General features: G+C 42.1%; 1 protein-coding gene across 51 annotated transcripts in view; it reads right to left on the minus strand.

Moving 5' to 3' along the window:
• Epb41 (erythrocyte membrane protein band 4.1) overlaps positions 1-21564 on the minus strand; it is a 154099-nt gene that overhangs the window by 77038 nt on the left and 55497 nt on the right. For 26 of the 51 annotated variants that reach the window (XM_063287563.1, XM_063287556.1, XM_063287555.1 and 23 more), the window contains exons 2-3: positions 7205-7662; positions 3320-3529 (exon numbers count right to left, since the gene is read on the minus strand). In XM_063287563.1, coding sequence (XP_063143633.1) covers positions 3320-3373 — 54 coding nt within the window. In that variant the 5' untranslated portion in view covers positions 3374-3529; positions 7205-7662. Of the gene's footprint in view, positions 1-3319; positions 3530-7204; positions 7679-21564 lie in introns of those variants that run through there. The other 25 variants (XM_039111260.1, XM_063287545.1, XM_063287542.1 and 22 more) reach the window with 1 other exon arrangement.

A 21564-nucleotide genomic window follows, 5' to 3' on the forward strand; every position in this document is an offset into this window, starting at 1 on the left:
TGATATACCAGCTTATAAATGCAACATGTTACAGCATTTTGGAAATAGCGACAAGGCTAAGTAAAATCCCATCTCCCCTCTTTCTCCATCTCCAAAACGTCACACCCTCAATGCAGGACCTCACTATGTCATCCTCCAGTGTGAGAAATCTTAAGTGCTAGGACAACAGGCATTTACTGCCACACCCAACCAAGCACACTTGTGTGTGCATTTCTCACAGTCATGTTCTACTCCAACCCCCCCCCCCATAATTTTTTGTGCAGTGTTTCCTGAATTATGCTATGGGTCACAACCAGTTACCATGATCTGTTGAGGTTTGGTCTGTTGCTATGTATTATAATGTTAAATTCTGTAACCCCAGGTCTAATTGCCTCAAGACAAGATCTTCACATATATCAGCTTTTACTGTATAAATATTGCCACCACCAAGTTATCTGTGACTGGTTAATAAAGATGAGTACAGCCTGTAGTTGGGCAGAAGAGAGGTGAGCAGGGCTTCAGTTCCCAGATTTGGGGTCTGAGGCAGAGAGAGAGAGAGACAGAGACAGAGACAGAGACAGAGACAGAGACAGAGACGAGAGACAGACAGAGAGACAGAGACAGAGAGAAGAGGAGGAGGAGGAGGAGGAGGAGGAAGAAGGAAAGAGGAAGAAGCTGCTGAGGTGTATGTAGGTGGATCTTGAGCTCATGTCGATGAGGGCCAGCCTGTTGGTGTAGGAGCAGCCCAGGTGAAACATATCAAGTGATATCTCAGAGTTCTTGACAGGAAGGAGACAAAATAGCAGAGGGTTGTCATCTGCCCAGCTCTAATGCTTTCAAGGCTTATTATAAACGTAAAGGTTTTGTGTCTTTTATTTGAAGGCTAAATGATCTAAGTTGGGGTAGAGACACCCAAATAATATTCACCACAACATTCATCAACTCAGTTACTGGCTCAACCTGTCAACAGAGATAATTGTGGCTGTGGAAATCATTTTCAAAATAAGTAGCAATAAGAATGACCTATACCTGAACTCCCTACAGTCTCTTCCTGAGAGGTAGGAAATAGACAGCCTACAGACACTGGTGGTTCCAGGAGCGATTCAGTAGTGTTACAAACCATTTTCTTTACAAACTCAAACCACTTTGGGTACTTAGACTCTTGCTATAAGGAAGAATGAATGCCCTAATCTACAGGCTATGAATTAAAGTTAGAACAACGAGCTAACTCCACTATTTACCAGCTAATCAACTGTGTCATTTCAATTAACAATGGCTGGTTCAGCTGTAAAATAAGATTATTACACCAGTTTACTGAAAAACAAACAAACCAGAAGCATGTTAATGTCTTCTGAGAAATGTATATAAAAATAGTTAAAAATTATATACCTTTTTTCCTGTTAAGGGGACCGAACCCAGAGCCTTGTGTGTGTTATGAACCTGTGCTATTACTAAACTACGTCCTAGCTGTATAGATCTTTTTAGTACATACACTTGACATAGCCTCTTTTAATGAATCAATTTAAATGACTATTAGTAATTTTCATAATTGTTCATTCAGCATTAACTCATTTATATGGCATCATTTTCTTCACCTTTTTTCCTGATTTCTCCCTAAATGATGGTCAGTGATCTGAAAAACCAGGTACGTTTCCCTAACCCCTTTTTTCATAATTCCCAAAATTCGGGAGTTCCAAAAAAAATACAAAATCCAACTCCTTAAAGGAGTCGATTTATTTTATTACTAAAGCTCATTTGTTGAAAACTTCTGGCTATTTTTATCTATCTATAATTGCACAAATCTTTATATTTTTACTACAGAAATAACATCTTTGAGTCAGGCAGAGTAGCCCATGCCTATAATTCTGGAGACAGACGCAGGAGACAGGAGTTAGGAGTTCAAATCATCCTAGGCTACATGACGACTTGAAGCCCAGCCTAAGCCGCAGGAGTCCTGTCCCAGCACCACCACAATCACAAAGTTAAAAATAATTTGTATTCTATATGTAAGATTTTAGAATGCTTGTGGTTGAATACATTACATATGTACAAGATTTGACCAGTAATAACGAAGTCCAAGCACGACTCGTACATTTCATCGTAAGAACCATCAGTACTTGCAATAACTGCACACACAGCAAACACAGCATAATTAGAGAGCAACAGTTAGCAGAGGTCTCAGCTCGGCCCGAAGGAACAAAGAAACTAAATACCTGCATTTATTCAATTCCTATTCAATTACTGATTCTTTCATAAAAATGAGAGATTTTAATAAGTGGTGTGCATATATAAATGGAATTATGTAATTTTTACTTCTTTATTCTATCTCATGGGACTAAAGACATATCAGATACAATGAATGACTGGGGCTGGGGGAATAGAAATGTCAGAAACAGAAAGCCTGTGTGTGAGTGTGGGTGTGCGTGTGTGTGTGTTGTGGGTATGTGTGTTGTGAGTGTATATGTATGTGAGTGTGTGTGTGTCTCCACATGAATTCGTGTGCATCACCTGTTTGCAGGTACCTGAGGAGGCTGTAAGTGGATGTCCCCTGGATATAAATGGATGTATGGATGTAAGTGGATGGATCCCCTGGGACAGGAGTCATAGACAGCTGTAGGCCATCATATGCCCATATGGTACTGGGAACCAAACTCAGTTCTCTGCGAGGACAGCAAATGATCTAAGTCATCACTCCAGCCATGTAACTTCCTTTTAAAGTATTTATTTATTTGACCTCTGTCTCTGTCTCTCTCTCTCTCTGTATGTTTATGTATGTACACACAACATGTATGTATGTGAGTGTGTGTGTGATTCCACAGCATGCATGTGGGCCAGAAAACAACCTTAGGTGTCAGTCCCTTGCCTTGTAACTTATTTGAAAGAGGGAACCATCACTTCTTACACCAGGCATTCTGCTCACCAACTTACTGGAACTCTCCTGTCTCTGTGCTCACCTCCTTGCAAGAGGACAAGGATTATAGACACTAATGCAGCCAGCTTTGTGTGGGTTCTAGGAATGTGAACTCGTAGCTGCATGGCAGGTGCTTTTCAAACATAATTACAGGATAGCTGGAAATTCAGACTATTTTGGAAGATTTGGTTATACATACATACATACATACATACATACTTACTTTTGAAAAAAAAATGTCTTTAAGTCCCCAGATCTTGACAGATTCAGGGAGGAAAAAATAAAACTCATGACTTTCCTGTCACTTCATTTCCAGAAAGCCACTGCCAACATTTCCACCCACAGAATGCCCTCGGGGTGGCCTTGTGTGTAGCAGCCCCACTCGAGGCGACTGTGAGCGCTCTGACCTCCGGGATTAAAAGGACTCACCTCCACAACGCATTCGTAGACTGTGTCGTCCAACAGGGAGACCTTGCAATGCATGTTCCTGTGTCTCCTGATGGGCTTCTGGGAGGTCTCGGGCTCTCTCTCTGCTCTTGATTCTGGGTCCTCTTTCACCTCCGTTCCAGAGCACTCCTCAATCCCTTCTCCTTCCTTCGTTTCCGAATCCGGGTCCTCTCTGTGTTCCTCCTGAGCTGGCTACACATCCATGACACTAAGTCACTGAAAAAGTACTCAAAAACAAGCCACACACTACCACCTATCGTAAATAATACAGCACCCCCACCGATAAAGATAGGAACAGAAAAAAAAAAACTATCAAAGCAAAAATAATTTGAATTATATTACCTATATCATATCTTTCTAAAAGGTATTATGATTTATCTAAAGATGTTCAGGTGGAATCCTATCAAATTGGTCAGTGACTGTGGGACACCAATCCCCTGCTCTCCGAGTTATATAATATGGTGCTCATCAAGTTCTTGTTGTCCCTCTTCTGTGATCGTCAGCTTTAGCAAGGTCACTTTGTGGACTGAAGGTAAAGTGATTTGTCACAGGCTTTACATACAGCTAAAAGTTCATGAGGCCTTCTCATCTTCTACATCTCTGCATTAAGCACATGAAGGTACCAGGCTAAACACTGTCACTCTGCCTTGGAACATCCAAACAAGGCTGAAGGAAGGAAGAGGAAGACTGAGGTCGGCCTCTCCGGCAACCCATTAAATCCTCACGCAACACAGCAAAGTCAGAAAATATCTATCTATTTATTTTATTTATGTGAGTACACTGTAGCTGTCTTCAGACACACCAGAAGAGGGCATAAGATGGTTGTGAGCCACCACGTGGTGGCTGGGAATCGAACTCAGGACCTCTGGAAGAACAGCCAGTGCTGAGCCATCTCTCCAGCCCCAAAAGTCAGAGAATGTTTTGAACCACATTTTCTTACTGACTTTTTGTAGTTTGTTTTGTCTTTTACTTATTTTATTTTTTAGATTTTATTTACTTTATTTATATGAGTAGCTGTCTTCAGATACACCAGAAGAGGGTATCGGATCACATTACAGATGGCTGTGAGCCTGTGTGGGTTGCCAGTCCCACTGGACTATTTTCTTATTTTCAACATAATAAATCTATTGAGAGTTTTAACTAAATTATGTGAATTTTTCTTCTTCCAAATCAATACATGATCGACATTTATATATAAAAAAGAAGAGACTGAATTGCTTGCTTGCTATACCAGATTCGGGAATGGCTGACAGGCTTGTAATAGCCTCAGAGAGGCCTTCATGAGCTATTCTATCCGTCCCAGCCACTGGACTATTTCTTATACCAACAAGCCGTCTGCTGCTCCTCCCACCTTCATGTGGGTGGTCATCAGGCTTGCAGCAGCAAACACTTCACCCTCTGAGCCACCACACTGTCCTGCCATTTATAGTTTGTAACTTCTCAAGGTACACACTATCCTAGAACCTGGTGTACACAGTAGGTTTTCTTTCTCTCTTTCTTTCTTTCTCTCTTTCAGAATAGAGTTTATTCAGAGCATGGGGAGGGGAGTTAAGAGGGTAGTAGGGCAGACAGAGAGAGAGAGAGAGAGAGAGAGAGATAGGAGAGGAGTAGAAGCCAGCCATGAGCACATGGAGAGAAGTGGGGGGGGGGATGAGAAAAGAGGGACAAAGGGGGAAAAGGGTAAAAGAAAGAGAGAAAGAGAGGAGCAAGAGAGAGCAAGAGCCGCAGTAGGTTTTTAATAATTAGTTTTGAATGACTGACTGACTAAACAAACAAGCAAGCAAGCATTTAAAACTAATTGATGGGTCCTGGGGCACAGGTGCACGCCTTTAGTCTCCCGCACTCAGGAGAAGAGACAGGGAGATCTCTGTGAGTTAAGGGCAAGCCTGGTCTACAGAGCTATTTCCAGGCTACCCAGGCCTACATTGCAAGACCTTCATAAATGAATGAATGAATGAATGAATGAATGAATGAATGAATGAATGACAGGCCTGATAGATGAGGCTGGGGAGATGGATCAGTCAGTAAAATAGTTGTCCTGCAAGCACATATCATTTTCCTGTGATTTCTATGCAGTCCCTAGCTTGATCCCATAGATCTCATTCATAACTATTACATAGTGAATCTTCTTTATATGTGTGTGTGTGTGTGTGTGTGTGTGTGTGTGTGTGTGTGTGTGTATGTATGTGTGTGTGGTCATGCATATGTGTGAGCACACACACATGTAAGTCAGAGGACAACTTTAAGGAGCTGGTTCTTGGTATCTACCTTAGAGGCAGAGTCTCCCTTGTTTCTCCCACTGCACTATTCACTCTAAGCTAACTGACCCGCCACAAGCTTCCAGTTGAGTCTCCTGTCTCCACTTCCCAACTTGCCAAAGGAATGCTGGGATTACAGATTTGTTCTTCCACACTGAGCTTCTTAGGAGGGCTTTAGGGGATTTGAATCAGGTCACCAGGCTAGTGCAGAACGCCTTTCACCCACTGAGTCATCGCCCCAGCCTGGACCTTGTTTCTATATTGTCTTACTAACAGCTAGTGCCTGTTATGATTTCATCCTAAAGTCGGCCTTTGGCCCTCTGAATATACAAGTAATATTCCTAGAAACACATGTAATAATTTTAGAAGTCTAATGAAACTATATAACCCAACCTTTAGGCCCTTCACTGAAGTACACACAGGACTTAAACTTTAATAACTAGATAATACTTGAAGCTTCAGAAGTAAGATTTTGAACATAACTCGTGCTTTGCATTCCCTCGGGCTGGAAGGACTAAGGCTCCTAGAAGACAGTTTGTGTTACACTACGAGTGCTTTCGTATGTGTTTTGGACAAAGGAACAACTTAGTCTTATTTACACTGTGACAGGGCTGGAGAGATGGCTCAGGGGTTAAGAGCACTGGCTGGTCTTCCAGAGGTCCTGAGTTCAATTCCCAACAACCGCATGGTGGCTCACAGCCATCTGTAGTGGGATCTGATGCCCTCTTCTGGTGTGTCTGAAGACAGCAACGGCATACACTGTGACAGAGTCAAAGCTGTGTATGAATAAATACTACAGAGGGAGGCGACAAGATGGCTCATCAGGTAACAGCATGTGCTGCCAGGCCTGGCTACCTGAGGCTGATTCCTGAAGGCCACATGGTGGGGAAAAGAGGACTCCCCAAAGGGGTGCTCTGGTTTCCACATGTACACCGTTATGCTCAAACATGCATGCACACACAGAAATGAATAAATGTAATGAAATATTAAACTATTACACAAGGAATAGAATTAACATTGTTATCTGCATCTCACAGTATTGTGCTCCTTACAGGTTAATAAGGCAGGCAAGGCTAGCCTATACCCTGGGATGGCCCAAATCCATCATGTGGACTAATGAAGACTTTCATTAAGGGCCATACTTGCTAATAACCCACTCTTCTGTCCCTAATTCCACCAAAATGAACTTTTTTTTTCTTTTTTTTTTTTTTCGGAGCTGGGGACCGAACCCAGGGCCTTGCGCGTGCTAGGCAAGTGCTCTACCACTGAGCTAAATCCCCAACCCCCAAAATGAAGTTTCAACTACCTCCCACTCCTCTCTTGCTCTCCCAATAAAACTCAAGTGTGTTCCACTGTTAGGGTGAGATGATGTATGGACTGAATATTCATTTGATAGTTTTCTCTCATGTCTTTGACTTATGAAGTAAAGTCGGGTTTCAACTGATGACATTAATTTCTTTAGAGGAGAAGCTCTTGGTGTTATTTATCTTATCAATGCCTAAATCAACTGGCTCAAAAGAAACAAAGCCAAATATTCTTCTATGGAAAGGGCAGCATCTAATGAATCTTCATTATATCACACACACACACCCCCAGGCACACGCCTTACCTGTGTTTCTATACTGCTTAATGAATGGAGATCCAAAGATGGGTCTGTTTTGAGCTCAGGTTCAGGAGCTGCAATGGGGGCTTTTAAAATGACGTCTTCATCGAGGCTGGTTCCCAGTTCCGTCTCCTTTTGTTCTCCTTCGCCTTTCTCTCTCTCCGACTCTACTTCTCGGCCTTCTTCTTCAGAGACCTGAGACTTGGGCCTTTTGAGGAATGAGGAGAGCAGTCGCGACAGGCCTCTGCTTTCTGATGTCCGCTCCTTGTTCTTGGTCAAGTCTTCATGTGTTGGGGTGTCCCCATTGGACGCTTTCAGCTTCTGCTCACCCTGATTACTGCCCTCAGCTGCTGCCGCTTGGGAAGCCTCCTCCAGCTGACTTTCTTGCTGGCCTGAGTTTGTGGCTCCCTCACCTTCTTCCTTCTGGTGCTGAGAATTCTCGGCTTCAGCCGCTAAACTCTTCTCTGTCGTCATGATGTTCTATTAAAAGGAAGATGAAAAGGATTATAGGCAAACCCCTAAACCACAAAAAGCAATATATTAATCACCAACAGAATTCCAATCCATTAAACAGAAGACCTTGCATTAAAGCACAAAAAAATTACCTATATATCCTGAATAAATTATTAATGCCTTAAGTTGTGAAAGATATGCACACTGAGAGACTAACTTAAAACAGTATCTACCAAGCCCATGTAATGAAACACCCCACGGTTAAGTTAAAGGCTCAGAACTGGACATAGCAAATACACCTTCCTGCTTCCTAACACAGGGCATCTGAGTACCGTCCTTTCAAAGTGTCAGTCAGAACGGCAAGGTTTGCAGGAATTCCATCCCAAGAGATGATTACATTTAAAGTCCTGCGAGTCTCTTTTGCTTTCCCTCGTCCTGTTTCTTAGGGTGAGGACTCCGCCATTACAAAGAACAAACACATTTGCTATCAGAGTTGACAACAGCAAGGGCAAGCATACAGTCAAACTAGCCACACTGAAGACCGCCTCAGATTTCGTGGCGTAATACCGAACTGTAACCTCATTCAGAGGCGTCCCGTTTTAAGCTCTTCGAAAGAATTTTTCTCCTGAGAAATAGGATTCTGAGTGCTTAGCATTTTTTTTTTTTTTTTTTGGTTCTTTTTTTCGGAGCTGGGGACCGAACCCAGGGCCTTGCGCTTCCTAGGTAAGCGCTCTACCACTGAGCTAAATCCCCAGGCCCGTGCTCAGCATTTTTGAAAGTGGGAAGCGTACTAGGAGGGGAAACCAGAGAAATGCTCTAGGGAAAATTTTAGAAAACCAATGTTGTTTTACGTTACGTTTTACTAAAGTGAGCGAAGAGGGCAGGCTGCAAATCTCACACATGTGAAACTTGGTGTCAAGGCCCCAGCACCATTACTCAAGCCCCAGGATGAGAATCGAAGGCATCATCACTGCTGTTCCAGTTCAGATGACTGACACGTTCCTTAGAGACATGCACCCAGCACCCCAACTAAAGCAGCAGTCCTGCTCCCACAGATGCCCCCTCAGTCCTACAACACTTCAGACCTGGGCGACTTTACTGCCCTTCTTCCAAACCCCTCCTCCATCTAAGATACAAGGTTTTATGAGAATAAGATCTTGAGTCTTTTTTTTTTTTAAGAGATTCATTTTGTGTGTGTGTGTGTGTGTGTGTGTGTGTGTGTGTGTGTGTGTGTGTGTGTAACTAAGGACGTCAGGGATGGTGTCTAATCTCCCAGGGCTGGAGTCACAGGCAGTTGTAAGCTCGGCCTCCCCCAGTGTGGGTGCTGGGAATCAAACTTTTGTGCTGTGTAAGCAGAGGAAGTCCTCTTAACTGCTGAGCCAACTATCCAGCCTGAGTCTTTATGACCGCCACACACCCAATGCCCAGAACAGAACCTGCATATAATTGAGTGTTCTTGTGTGTGGTATACAGGTACAGGTGTACATGGGGGAGGTCAGAGGTCAACGTTGGGTGTCTTCCTCAATTACTCTCTCCTTTAGGGTTTTGATTCAGGGTTTCTCACTGGACCTGGAGTTCTCTGATTTGGCTGAGCTGGCTGTTTAATGAGCTGCAGGGATCTCTCTGCTTTCTCAGTCATGTGGATTAAGGACATGTGACACCGAGTTCAGTGTTGGACATGGGTGCTGACAATCTAAATTCACATCTCATGCTCACAGGCCAGCAAGCACCTTTCTGACAGACCCATCTCCTCAGACCCTTAATAAAAGTTTGGGGGGTTGGGGATTTGGCTCAGCGGTAGAGCGCTTGCCTAACGAGCACAAGGCCCTGGGTTCGGTCCCAGCTCCGAAAAAAAGAAAAGGAAAAAAAAAAAAAGTTTGGATTTTTTTGTATTTTGTTTTATTCTGTTGTTTTTGTTTTATTCTGTTGTTTTCTTGTCTCATTATACAGCCCTGGCTGTCCTGGAACTCTGTAGACCAGGCTGGCCACAAACTCACAAGAAATACACCTGCCTCTGTTTCCCAAGTGCTGGGGATTTAACGTGTAAGCCACTTCACCCAGTTTTTTGTTTGTTTGTTTGTTTGTTTGTTGTTTGTTTGTTTTATAAGGATTAAATGTAAAAATCAGAAGGCAATTTGTGGAGACCAGTTCTCTCCTCTCACTTTATGGGTTCTGAGGATTAAACTCAGGTCAAGCTTGGCAACAGGTGCCTTTATTCACTGAGCCATCTATACTGACCAAATATATTTTTTAATGATTTAATTTCACCTGAGCTCATCTGATATCTATAAACATCAAAGGCACCCTCTAAATTTATTCAAGCAAATTCATTCATCCATCAACTACTTATCAAGCATTTAGCATAGGTCAAAGGCTTAGTGCCAATGATGTCACAGTAAAGAAAACAAACAAACAAACAAGGTCTCTTTCACAGAGAAGTTTACTCTGGATTCAACTTTGATACAATGAAACAAAAGTGCAGCCACTGCTAGGACACCTGCATACACGGGGACAAAGCAGTTAAAGCGGGAAGCCCCTCACACTTGCACTGGGCACTGTTTCTGGTGTCAGGCCCCATGTCAGTTACCTTATCTCAACCAAACCTTTCAATAACCCCATGGAGGGGGCAGGAGCTATCATCTTATCTTGTAATTGAGGTCACTTCAATTCCAGAACTACCCTGTCTCATAGGGTTCTAGACTGGGTCAGGAGTGGTTAATATTTGGATAGGACACTGGAACTTACCCAAGCGAATACTGCTAATAGATTACAAGCCACTACAGATGGTACCAAAATAAATGAAGGCATAGTAATAAAAAGAAAGCCCTTAGAAATCTAATCTAGTTTTAACTATGAAGAGTATTTTTTAAAACGATGATATTTAAAGAAATACATCTTCTAACCTCATTTACTAAGTCATTAAAACAACTCTGCTAATATAATACAAATGTGGTCTCTATAAACACTGTACAAACCATCTACCAACCAAAACTCAGATTTGATTTCTTTCTTTTTTTTTTTTCTTTTTTTCTTTTTCTTTTTTTCGGAGCTGGGGACTGAACCCAGGGCCTTGCGCTTCCTAGGCAAGCGCTCTACCACTGAGCTAAATCCCCAACCCCCAGATTTGATTTCTTACTCCTGGGGCATACGTCTACTCAAGAGAAATAAAATGGTCGTCATCTTTGTATCAGAAGTAGAAAACACATGTCTGAAATTACCTTTCATTAAACCCCAAAGCAACTAAAGAACACAAAAAGAAAACCCGGATGTGAAATCTCTGTCGCTATGCAGAAGTGACAAGAGCACGACGACACTCCCTTTGTAAAACCAAGCGAGAGAAGTTGAGGATGGCCCATGATGTCCGTGGACTGACTGCACACACAGCTTCACATCTGCCTGACCGGAAGGAGACCGAAACCATCTCTGAACTAACATTTCCCAACATGAAAAGCTGTACGCCAGTTCCTCTCATAAGGCTTCAAGAATTGTCATGAAGTTTTAGCAAGAAAATAACTTCGTGTCTGATAGTCTTGAACATACCGCTTTAGCATTTACCCCCATGTTTTAGTTTTAAAGACAGAAGCATCTTTTAAGCAGCAAAGACCTGCTTCCAGGAAATGGAGCATGAACACCAAGAGAAACCTTTACTCAACAAACGCTTGCTAAGTTAATGCAAGAAGCACACAAAGACCACGTTATTAAGTGTGCAAGCGGAACCATTAACGTCCTTCAGAACTCAATATCAGACCTTAGTATTCAGCTAACCCCCGAAGTGTACCAGTGCCCCACTTCCCATGCAGACATGACACCCTGCCCAGATGCAGCACTCTGGAGATAAAATCCTTGCATAAACTCCCTGCCACAACTAGAACACAACGACTGAGACATACACGGAACTATAGAACGACAACAAAAGAATCAATATACTTGGCCACAAAAAGAGCGGGGCGTGAGGGCAAACACCTTTAGTCCCAGCACTCAGGAGACTTGAGACAGGACAGCTTGGTCTAAAGAACAGACAAAGCTACATAAAGAAACCCTGTCTTGAAAGACTAAAAACATACATACATACATACATACATACATACATACATACATACATACATAACTGGTTTTAGCTCTTTGAGACAAAGTCTCATATAGACCGTTCTAACTTCAAACTGCCTATGCAGCCAAGGCTGACCTTGAACTCCTGACCCTCCTGCCTCTACCTCTTGAATACTGGGCCTACCGGTATGTTCCACCAGTTCAGCTCAATAAATAACGATTATTTTTTAGCAGCTCAAACGTGTCCTGGCAAGTCAGTGGTGCACGCAATCGAGTTGCTCAAGTTACAGATGACGGCGTGGATACGCAGAGACAATACAAAGCCGAGTGGCAGAACCAGGATGCCCACTACAGACAGATGGCTCACTGCTGAATGATGCTATTCTAACCTAGTACAGAGCCCAAAGGGAAGTGTCTATTTACTTCATGTCACAAAGAGGTCTTTTGATTGTTGTAAAGGGGGGAAAAAATCAGCACAACACTGAAGACAAAGAGATGCACTCCCATTCAGAGTCAATCTTACTCCTCCAAGCCCTGAGAACTGGACAGCGTTCGGAATCAGAAATACATCTGTCCTAACAGTGCGCATCTGCTGTCTGGAGGCAAATCAGATCATTAAGGGCCCCATACTAAGCCGATTGAGAAGGCCAAATGAGGTCTTTCTTTCTTTCTTTTTCTTTAAATCTTTCTTAAAGTAACAGGGTTGGTGTTCCACTAAAGCTTTTCAGGTGGAAACCTCAATGAGGACAGTACAGTATGGTAGCATTATAAAAAACTTTCCTTACTATCCACCTTTAAGAATGAAGGCATAGTTACCCGCTTTACTCTAACTCATGTTTACTGAGCACCAACCCGGTCGGTGTAAGGTTTAGGCTTGGGTCTCTAATACACAAATCTTAAGTAGGTAAGAGACACATAGATAGCTAAAACTAAAAAGCAAAACCAATTTCATCTGACAAGGCGCTCTAAGTGAAATCAGGACTATGAAGTAACAGAGAACACGCAGAGAGCATTCAACTAGAGCAGCCAGGAAAGGCTCCTGAAAAGGCAGCTTTTAAGCTCAGGATGAATACAGATGTCAATGGAAAGAAACTTGAGGTACATGAGCAAATGGAGCCCCAGGCAGGGAATTAGCATTAGTAAGAACATTACAGGCGCTTAGGGAACAGCAGGCGTCCCAGACTGACTAGAACTAGAACATGAGGAGAAGTAGGAGGCGGTGCAGTTAGAATAGAGCACTCCTTTAAAATTAGATTTCAAGTGAAATAATAGCATCGAACATCTATTAAATATCTACATGGTAGCACACATTATTTCTAATGTTTACCGCATTACCTTATAACCATTCTGTATACATGCTCGTTTCCCACACAAACAGCGTCTTCAGAGGTTAAAAAAAAAAAAAAGCCTCAATATAGAGTCAACATGTACTTTAATAAAAATTTTAATCAACAGTGGAGTGATCGTTTTACTGTAATTCTCAGGGTAATGTCTGTACTAATAAACCTGGCTGTTAAAGAACCCCGATCGCTTATTTTGGTTAACCAGCATCATTTCTAGATTCTTCAGCTTGGAGCCCCACGCATACACGAATTTCTCGTCCTATGAGGTCTCCTCGAAGATGGAGCAGGGAGACAAGGGGATGACGGTTTAGAAAGACCTGACTTCGCTAAATCATTTGTTCTGAAAGCAGGGGAGTCACCGAAGCCTTCTAAATAGGAAGTGAATAAAAAGTGGAGACGGAAAGAGACTCCACAAACGGCCGGGTAAATTCAGGTTATCAGTGCACAGCCACAATGGGAATCCCTGGGGAAGCTGAAAATAATACTGGGTAGAGAATGTGTAAAGCTGACATCAGCTTTAAGAGTAACTGTTGCCCTAGTCTCCCTGGCTTATTTGAATTTCTACGCTCTGCCTCAGTATAAGCATTTGCAGGTCTAACCCTAAATGCATTCTATAATGTGTCTCCCTTGTTCCACTCTGACTTAGTAAGACACAGCCCACTGAGCACAGTGGTACAAACCCATAATCCCAGCACTAGTGAAGTCGAGGCAGGAAGACCATGAGTTCAAGTTCAGCTTGGGCTACATAGTAAAAGAGCTGTCTCAAGCCAACCACAAAACAAATGGAACCAACTAGAAAAGCGGTTTCTCACAGCCATCTAAACACACAATGGAAATTAACTCAATTCTGCTCTTCAGAATCAGTAAGCCACTTAATCGAATCATAAACTTAAGTGCTGTCCACAGTGTTCCCTTTGTCCTCTCCAGCTCAGTCACTTGGGACACAGAGTGGCCGAGCTCCACTATCATCATGACTGCCAAATCTACACTTCTAGCTCAATCTAGAGCCCCTTAAAGGATCTGGCTTTCACCCACCGCACCAATTTCCAATATGACAACAGTTCACATGAAAAAGATCTAAGATCTTGACCGAACATTCCACAAGAGAAATACAATTCTTGTTTTGTTTTCCAAGACAAGGTTTCTCCGTGTAACCCTGGCTATCTTGGAACTCACTCTGTACACCAGGTTGGCCTTGAACTCACAGAAATCTGCCTACGTCTGTCACCTCTGGCTGGCTGAGAAATACAATTCTAAGACAGTCAGAGATCTCTAGCCACATTTCTAAGGCTGTAGAGCCAGAGCGCTCATGTGACAATTCACTGTGTATTATTGAGAATGTTACAATGTTACAGGTACATGAAACTAGAAGGCCGCTGGGCTCTCCAGCCAGAATTCTCTGGAAAGAATCCCTCAGTTCACAGCAATTACATTGTGACTTAAAACTTCCATTCAATTCTGGTAATTCAAAGAGAAAGCATTTACCAAAGAAAAGACAAAATAACATAATTTAAAGTTGACACACGGTGACACAAGGTGATTCCTATAGGAGGAATTCATAGTCCCTGGAAATTATAAAGTTTTCATTTACATAAAAACCAAAAATAAATTCCTAATAACCAGGGACATTTAATAATTAAACGGTCTGCCCAGGAACTCGGCTTATTAAAACCATCCTTTGTTAGCCACAGGGAACTGGATCTAAGATCCCCAAGGATACCAAAATCCACAGATGCTCAAATCTCTCATTCAAAACAGCATAGTATTTAACTACACACACCCATCTAATGTTTCATATTATCATATTTAATGTGTGCATGTGTGTGAAAGACAGACAAGACAGAGGCATGTATCACAGAATGTATGTGGATGAAAGTCTGAGGACAGCTTTTGGGGAGTTGGTTCTCTCCTTCCACTGTGGGCTCTGGGGATGGAACTCGGTTGTCAGGCTTGTAAGGCAAGCCCTTTCACACACTGAACCATCTCAGCAGGCCTCCTACATGCTTTAAAGGATCTCCAGTTAGGTGTCAGTACCTCACATAATGTGAATGCTAACAGTTGCTCTGCTATATTGTTTAGATGACAGTAATAAGGAAAAAAATTTAGCATGGATGAGATTTTTTTCCAGTTTTCAGGGTTAGCTGATTTGGAACTAGCAGACATGGAGACTGAATAATCACCAAAAACATTAAGTCAGAAGGTAGATGTCCATTGTCATGGAAGCCAGAGAAAAGACTGAACTCAAGGTTCTCTTCTAGGGCTAACATTTACAAAGAGAAAGGAAACTCAAGGGTCATCAGAGTAGTAACACAAGTGGGTTATTTTTAAAAGGTTACATTGTAAACTCAGTCACCAATTGGATTAGGAGTGGTTTGAATATGCTTGGCCCAGGGTATGGCACTATTAGTAGGTGTGGCCTTGTTGAAGGAACTGTGTCACTATGGGAGTGGGCTTTGAGATCTTCCTCCTAGACATTGAGAGACACTCGTCTCCTAGCAACCTTCAGAACAAGACGGAGACCTCTCAGGTCCTCCAGCACCATACTTCTCACCATGATGATACTGAACTGAATGTGAAACTGTAAGCCAGCCCCGATGAAACGTCTATTATAAGAATTGTGTAGGGGCTGGGGATTTAGCTCAGTGGTAGAGCGCTTACCTAGGAAGCGCAAGGCCCTGGGTTCGGTCCCCAGCTCCGAAAAAAAGAACCAAAAAAAAAAAAAGAATTGTGTTGATCATGGTGTCTCTTCACAGCAATGAAAATTGTTAAGACAGGAGAATTAAGAAAAAACAAGACAAAAGATAAAGGCCTGTTTTCTCTACTCAGAAATTGCAATCCTAGGACATTCTTTCTGACAGAAAAAAAAAAAAAAAAAAAAACAAAAGTTCAAACGTTTAAAGTTTTAAGGAGCTGGAGAGATGGCTCAGTGGTCAAGAGCACTGACTGCTCTTCCAGAGGTCCAGTGTTCAAATCCCACATGGTGGCTCACAATCAGCTGTAATAAGATCTGATACCCTCTTCTGGTGTGTCTGAAGACAGCTACAGTGCACTTATATAAAATAAATAAATCTTTTTAAAAAGTTTTAAGAATATGCTAGAAAATAGTTTGTTTCCCAGTAAAATCAATTCTCCCCAAACCACAGGAAACTGTCTTTCCTTTATATTCAATTTAAGTTCACAAAAGATCACATAGAAAAATAAGAGACCCAATGTGGTTTTCAAAATAAAAAAGGCAATCCTTCCTCCCTCCTCTTGAAATTATGTTGAGTCTTTAAGAAGACTTATTTGCCACACTGCATGAATCAGGGGTGACACTCAGCATGAACAGGCTGTTTTCAACAACTTGGTTTTAATTTAAGTCATTTCTAGGATGACTAATACCGTTGGATCAACTTGTTCAAAGATATTTTTTAAATAAACAGATTCTTACTCATCTCTTTCTAAGAGGAGAGGGGGGGTCCAATATATTTCTGTAGGATTATAGCTTGGACTTAGAAAATGTCTACGTACATTCTAGATATATTAATATTCAGGATTTCCAAGCAAAGGATCTAGTCTATCAACGGAGACAGAGTGAGATGAAACCCAAACACCAAAAAGCCATTTTCCACAGAATATCTTCTCATCCATTAAGTCTCAAAATGTGTCATTTTTGCCATTCTTGATGGAAATCTTTTAAAAATGAGCTCTGTGCTTTGTTTTAGTTTTTAAATCTATAGAACATAATTAACCTTTATTGATTTAGTCATCACTATGAGCTTCAGTTACTATGCAGAACTGACGTCCTAGCGGGAGAACAAAGTCCGTGGAGTGGCTGGCTCTCTTCCAGTTTCGAAGTCTGCCTTTGATAGTTCTGTTCAAAAGCAGTGTTCTGCTCACAATGCTGTTCTCGAGGAGGCCTGTCAAAAAGCAGCTTGCACCATCTTCTATTCTAATGAACTAATCCACCGTTAACAAAGTCAAATATTAAAAGTTATGTTAAAAGTATGTCCAAGCTGGGGATTTAGCTCAGTGGTAGAGCGCTTACCTAGGAAGCGCAAGGCCCTGGGTTCGGTCCCCAGCTCCGAAAAAAAAGAACCAAAAAAAAAAAAAAAAAAAAAAAGTATGTCCAAATGAAGTGTAAATCCTAAGAACAGGAAGACTGAGTCACAGTACTGGCAAGCCTCCAGTAATGTTTATAAAATTGATTTTAGTTCTTCAAATACCTTTTAGGCCCACTCTGAGAGACTATCAGCTAAGTGACCATTAGGAAAACCACATCCACATGATGACTGGTCTTCTTCTTTCCAGAGTATTCTAGTATGTTCCTCTGTTATGATAATCACCATGAACAAAGCAACTTGGGGGTGAAAAGGGTTTATTACATCTTACAGGCTATAGTCCATCATGGAGGGAAACCAAGGCCGGAGCTTGAAGCAGACCGGAAGCAGACCTTGGAGACTGCCTGTTCCCATGGCTTGCTCAGGCAGCTTTCTCTTACAGGCAGCGGTAGACGCCATGCTGCTCACCGTGGGCTGCACCTGCTCGCGTCAGTCACTGATCAGGAAAATGCCCCACAGATACACACACAGCTCAGTCTGAAGGAGGCAGCTCCTCAGGTGAGGCTCCTCTTCCCAGGTGACTCTTAGTTTGTGTCAAGTTGACAAAACAAACACAGAGAGAGAGACGTGCATATTTTTTTAAAGAAAATGGGGAAAGGGAGAGATGGCTCGGCAGTTGACAGCACTGCTGCTTTTGCAGAGGTCCCAGCTTCAGTCTGCAGCACCTACACGGTGGCTCACAGCCTCTGTAAGTTCTAGGAGATCCAGTGCCTTCTTCTGGCATATAGATCGGTTTTTCATGACAGGGTTTCCTCTGTGTAGCTCTGGTTATCTTGGAACTCACTCTGTAGATCAGGTTGACCCTGAACTCAGAGATCAACCTACCTCTCTGCCTCTCAGAATGCTAGGATTAAAGACATACACCACCACCACCTGATAAAAACAGATATTTAAAAACAAAACAAAACAAAACAAAAAACAAAACCCTGGTGTACATGGTGAGTTCCAGGGTAGCCAGATCTCTGTATGGAGACCCTGTCTCAAAAACAAACAAAACACCAAAAAGAAAAAGACCTACCTAAAAATGGCAGACAGGAGAAGGAAAGCAGGACAGGATGGGGCCAGGGAGGGACAGGGAAAAATAAAGGAAGGTCGAGTGCACACTACACTGTGAGAGACAGAGACAGACTCAGCAGGAAAGGGTCACTGCAACCACAGACAGTCACATGAGTGACTGATGTGAGCGGGTAAGCTACGAGTACAACTGCCCTCAAGTGAAAATGTAGTTCACTCCTAGGAAACTGTATTTCAGAGTTTGGGAGTTGCAAAATTTCACCTCAGATCCACAGCTATACTTTGGGCTCCTACTGAATGTGTGGTTAGTAGAATTGAGTCATAATCCCGAGCCATCTTGAGATAGAAAGAAAGGACCAAAACCAGCAAGGCATAATTTAAAGAAACCCAAAGTTTATATACTGAAGTTTTAAAAAGTAACTACAAAAGAGTGGGGTGGGGGTGAACTATGTACTTCTAAAGCTTTTTAGAGGCATACGTAATTCATTACTCTAAATAAAGGCCTGCATTCGGAGAAGAACGTTTTTTAAATTTTAATTAGAACACAATAATTTGTTAATTCATTGTGTAGCCTCCAAAGGGCATTAACAAACATGCCATCCCACACAGAAGCACAATTCTTGACATACTTGCCAAATATTTTCTCATGTAGCTTACCCTTAGGCAACAAAGACGGCTGACAGAGTGAAGAGCATCTCCCCAGACGGCAGCAATGATTCCCCACGGATGTGGTTCTGGGTCATCTGCCCAGAACCTGAGTCCAGAAGGAGGCAGGCTAGCCATTCCCACCTAACCGCTAGGTTGCTCTGAAAACATGAGGCTGGATTTCAGTTCTGCCAAGAGCACCCAGAAACCCTGGTACCTCATTCCGCACCTAACCGACTTCCTTCTAGTTTACAGTTTCCTGACCAACACATTACTCTCTTAACTAATATTAAACTAAATCCTGGCAAAAAACAAGTTCTAAATTTTTCTTTAAAAATCATTAAAAAAGTCATTTCAAGTTACTTAAAGGGTTTTCTTTTCTTTTTTTTTTTTTTGCAAAAATTTTTTAAATAATAAAGTAATACTCTTTATGAGTGGCCAAGGAGAGCAATAATATCAATAGAGGTTTTTATTCCTCATAAGTAAAAACCTGAATATTCTCCTTTTCTTTCCTTTGAGGAAAAGAGAAATTAAAATTTTATCATAATTACAAGAAATATTTAAAAATGTATTCACTAATTCAAACATACTCACGCACTGACTCAAGGAACATTTATTGAACATATCTGAATATCCAAGGTATCCTGCTGAGAGCCAAGATTGCTAAACAAGATCCCAGCTTCTACTCTCAAAGACTATTTTTAAAGTGAGGCTAAAACTAGTAATTATGTAATAACGTGTTCAGAAAGTAAGACACTACGTGAGCCCGTCAGATTTTTTTATTTAAAAAAATTTTTGCACTGTGCACAGTGGCGTGTGCCTTTAGTCCAAACACTTGGGAGGCAGAGATCTCACAGGCACAGCTCACTCTCTGAGCTACGGAGTGAGTTCCAGGATAGTCAGGGCTATGCAGAGAGACTCTGTCTCCAAAAAATAAAATAAGAAACAGGCACACAGATAAATAGAAAAGAATTTGGAGAGTCCTGGTGAGATGGCTCAGTGGTTAAAGCTATGTCGGATTCTTGGAGAGGCGCCAGGCTCAGTTTCTGTATGAGGTGGCTCACAGCTGCCTCCGAAGTCCTCCAGCTCCAGACCGACCACCTCTGCTGCCTCTGTGGGTCCCCCACAAACACAGCCAGAAATAAAACAAACTGGTCAAGGAATGTTGACAGACAACCTGAGTTAAATCTTAGACAAGGAAGCGGGCTGGGTGAAGGGCACAGAGCAGAGCTGAACTTGGGTTAGCACCAGAAAGAAGCCTGAGCCCTGTGTGTTATAGGAGCAAACCTATAACAGAAAATACAGAACGGCAGAAAATGGGGAGCGAGACAAATTCAAGGCTCCGTGGGCACAGATTATGAAAGGCTGTCTTTTGGAATGGTCAAAAATGTGTATTCCAGGGGTTGGGGATTTAGCTCAGTGGTAGAGCGCTTGCCTAGCAAGCGCAAGGCCCTGGGTTCGGTCCTCAGCTCCAATAAAAAAAAAAAAAAAATGTGTATTCCACGTTCTGTGTCATGAAAATACCAAAATAAGAAAATACCAGTGCACATTCTGCGCTGAGAATGGTTTCCTCCTTAATGGACATAGGAAATGGAAGGAAATTGCAACAAAGAGATTCTCAGCAGAATCCACGGAAGATAACTAAAGCTTGAATCAAGGTGGGTGAGCCAGACGACAAGACAGATTGAAAAAAAAAAAAAAAACAAACTCCTGTGGGTTTGGAGGTACACACCTGGTAGGCAGAGGCAGGTGGATCTCTGTGAGTTCAAGGTCAGCCTGGTCTACAGAGTTAAAACCCTGCCTCAGAGAAACAAAACAAACTCTTGTTGTTAATTTTGACTGTCCTCTCAATTGAGAGGCACCCAGGAGGCTGGCTGGTGAAGCACTTCCCAGGGTGAGTCCAAACAGGAATAACCAGGGGTGGGGAAGAGCTGTTCTGCACATGTATCCACATAAAGGCTGGGGTGCGGTAAAAAAGAGGGAAAAGCCAGCCACCACAGAAACTCTCTTCTCTTCTCCTTTCCTCGGCCACTCTGGTTCCTGGCTGCGGGACATAAGCAGGTCTGCTCTGCCGTGCCCTCTCCACCATCCCCTCTCTGCCACACTAGCCCGAAAACTCTGAGTAAACGGTGGATAAATGAAGCTCTGAATAAATAAAACCGAAATAAATCCTTTCTGCCTTTAAGTTGACAGACCTAAGTTTGAGTCAGCGTCTTCTAAACTGGGAACCTGGATATGTTAAAATTCCCTAAACTTCTTTTTTTATCTATTTTTTTAAGTTTCAAAAACGGTATTGTACTTTAGAGGCCCGTTGGTTGTGATTAAATGAGCTATCATTCTGACAGGAAAATTAAGTTTTACAGACTATATTCACAAGTGACAAATGTATGTTTTAGCTAGTAAATTCATCCTGCCCCATTAAAGTATATTTGTTTCTCTATTTTCTATATTTAACGAGTCTTGCAGTATTGGCAAAAATACACTTTCTCTTTTTTTTTTTTTTTTTATTAACTTGAGTATTTCTTATATACATTTTGAGTGTTATTCCCACACTTTCTCTTTAAAATATGCTGCTTTAGAACGCAGGTTGGTAGTGCTGCTTGGACAGATTAGATATCAAAATATGTGGATTCGATACCAGATAAAAAGTAAATTAGCAGAATATTTTTGTTTTGATAATGTCTCCTATATCTCAGTGTGGCCTTGAACTCAGATCCGTCTCCTAAATGCTGGGATTAAAGGCCTGAGCTACCGCACACAGCTC

Source organism: Rattus norvegicus, chromosome 5 (genome assembly GCF_036323735.1).
Source record: "Rattus norvegicus strain BN/NHsdMcwi chromosome 5, GRCr8, whole genome shotgun sequence".
Classification (NCBI taxonomy): domain Eukaryota; kingdom Metazoa; phylum Chordata; class Mammalia; order Rodentia; family Muridae; genus Rattus; species Rattus norvegicus.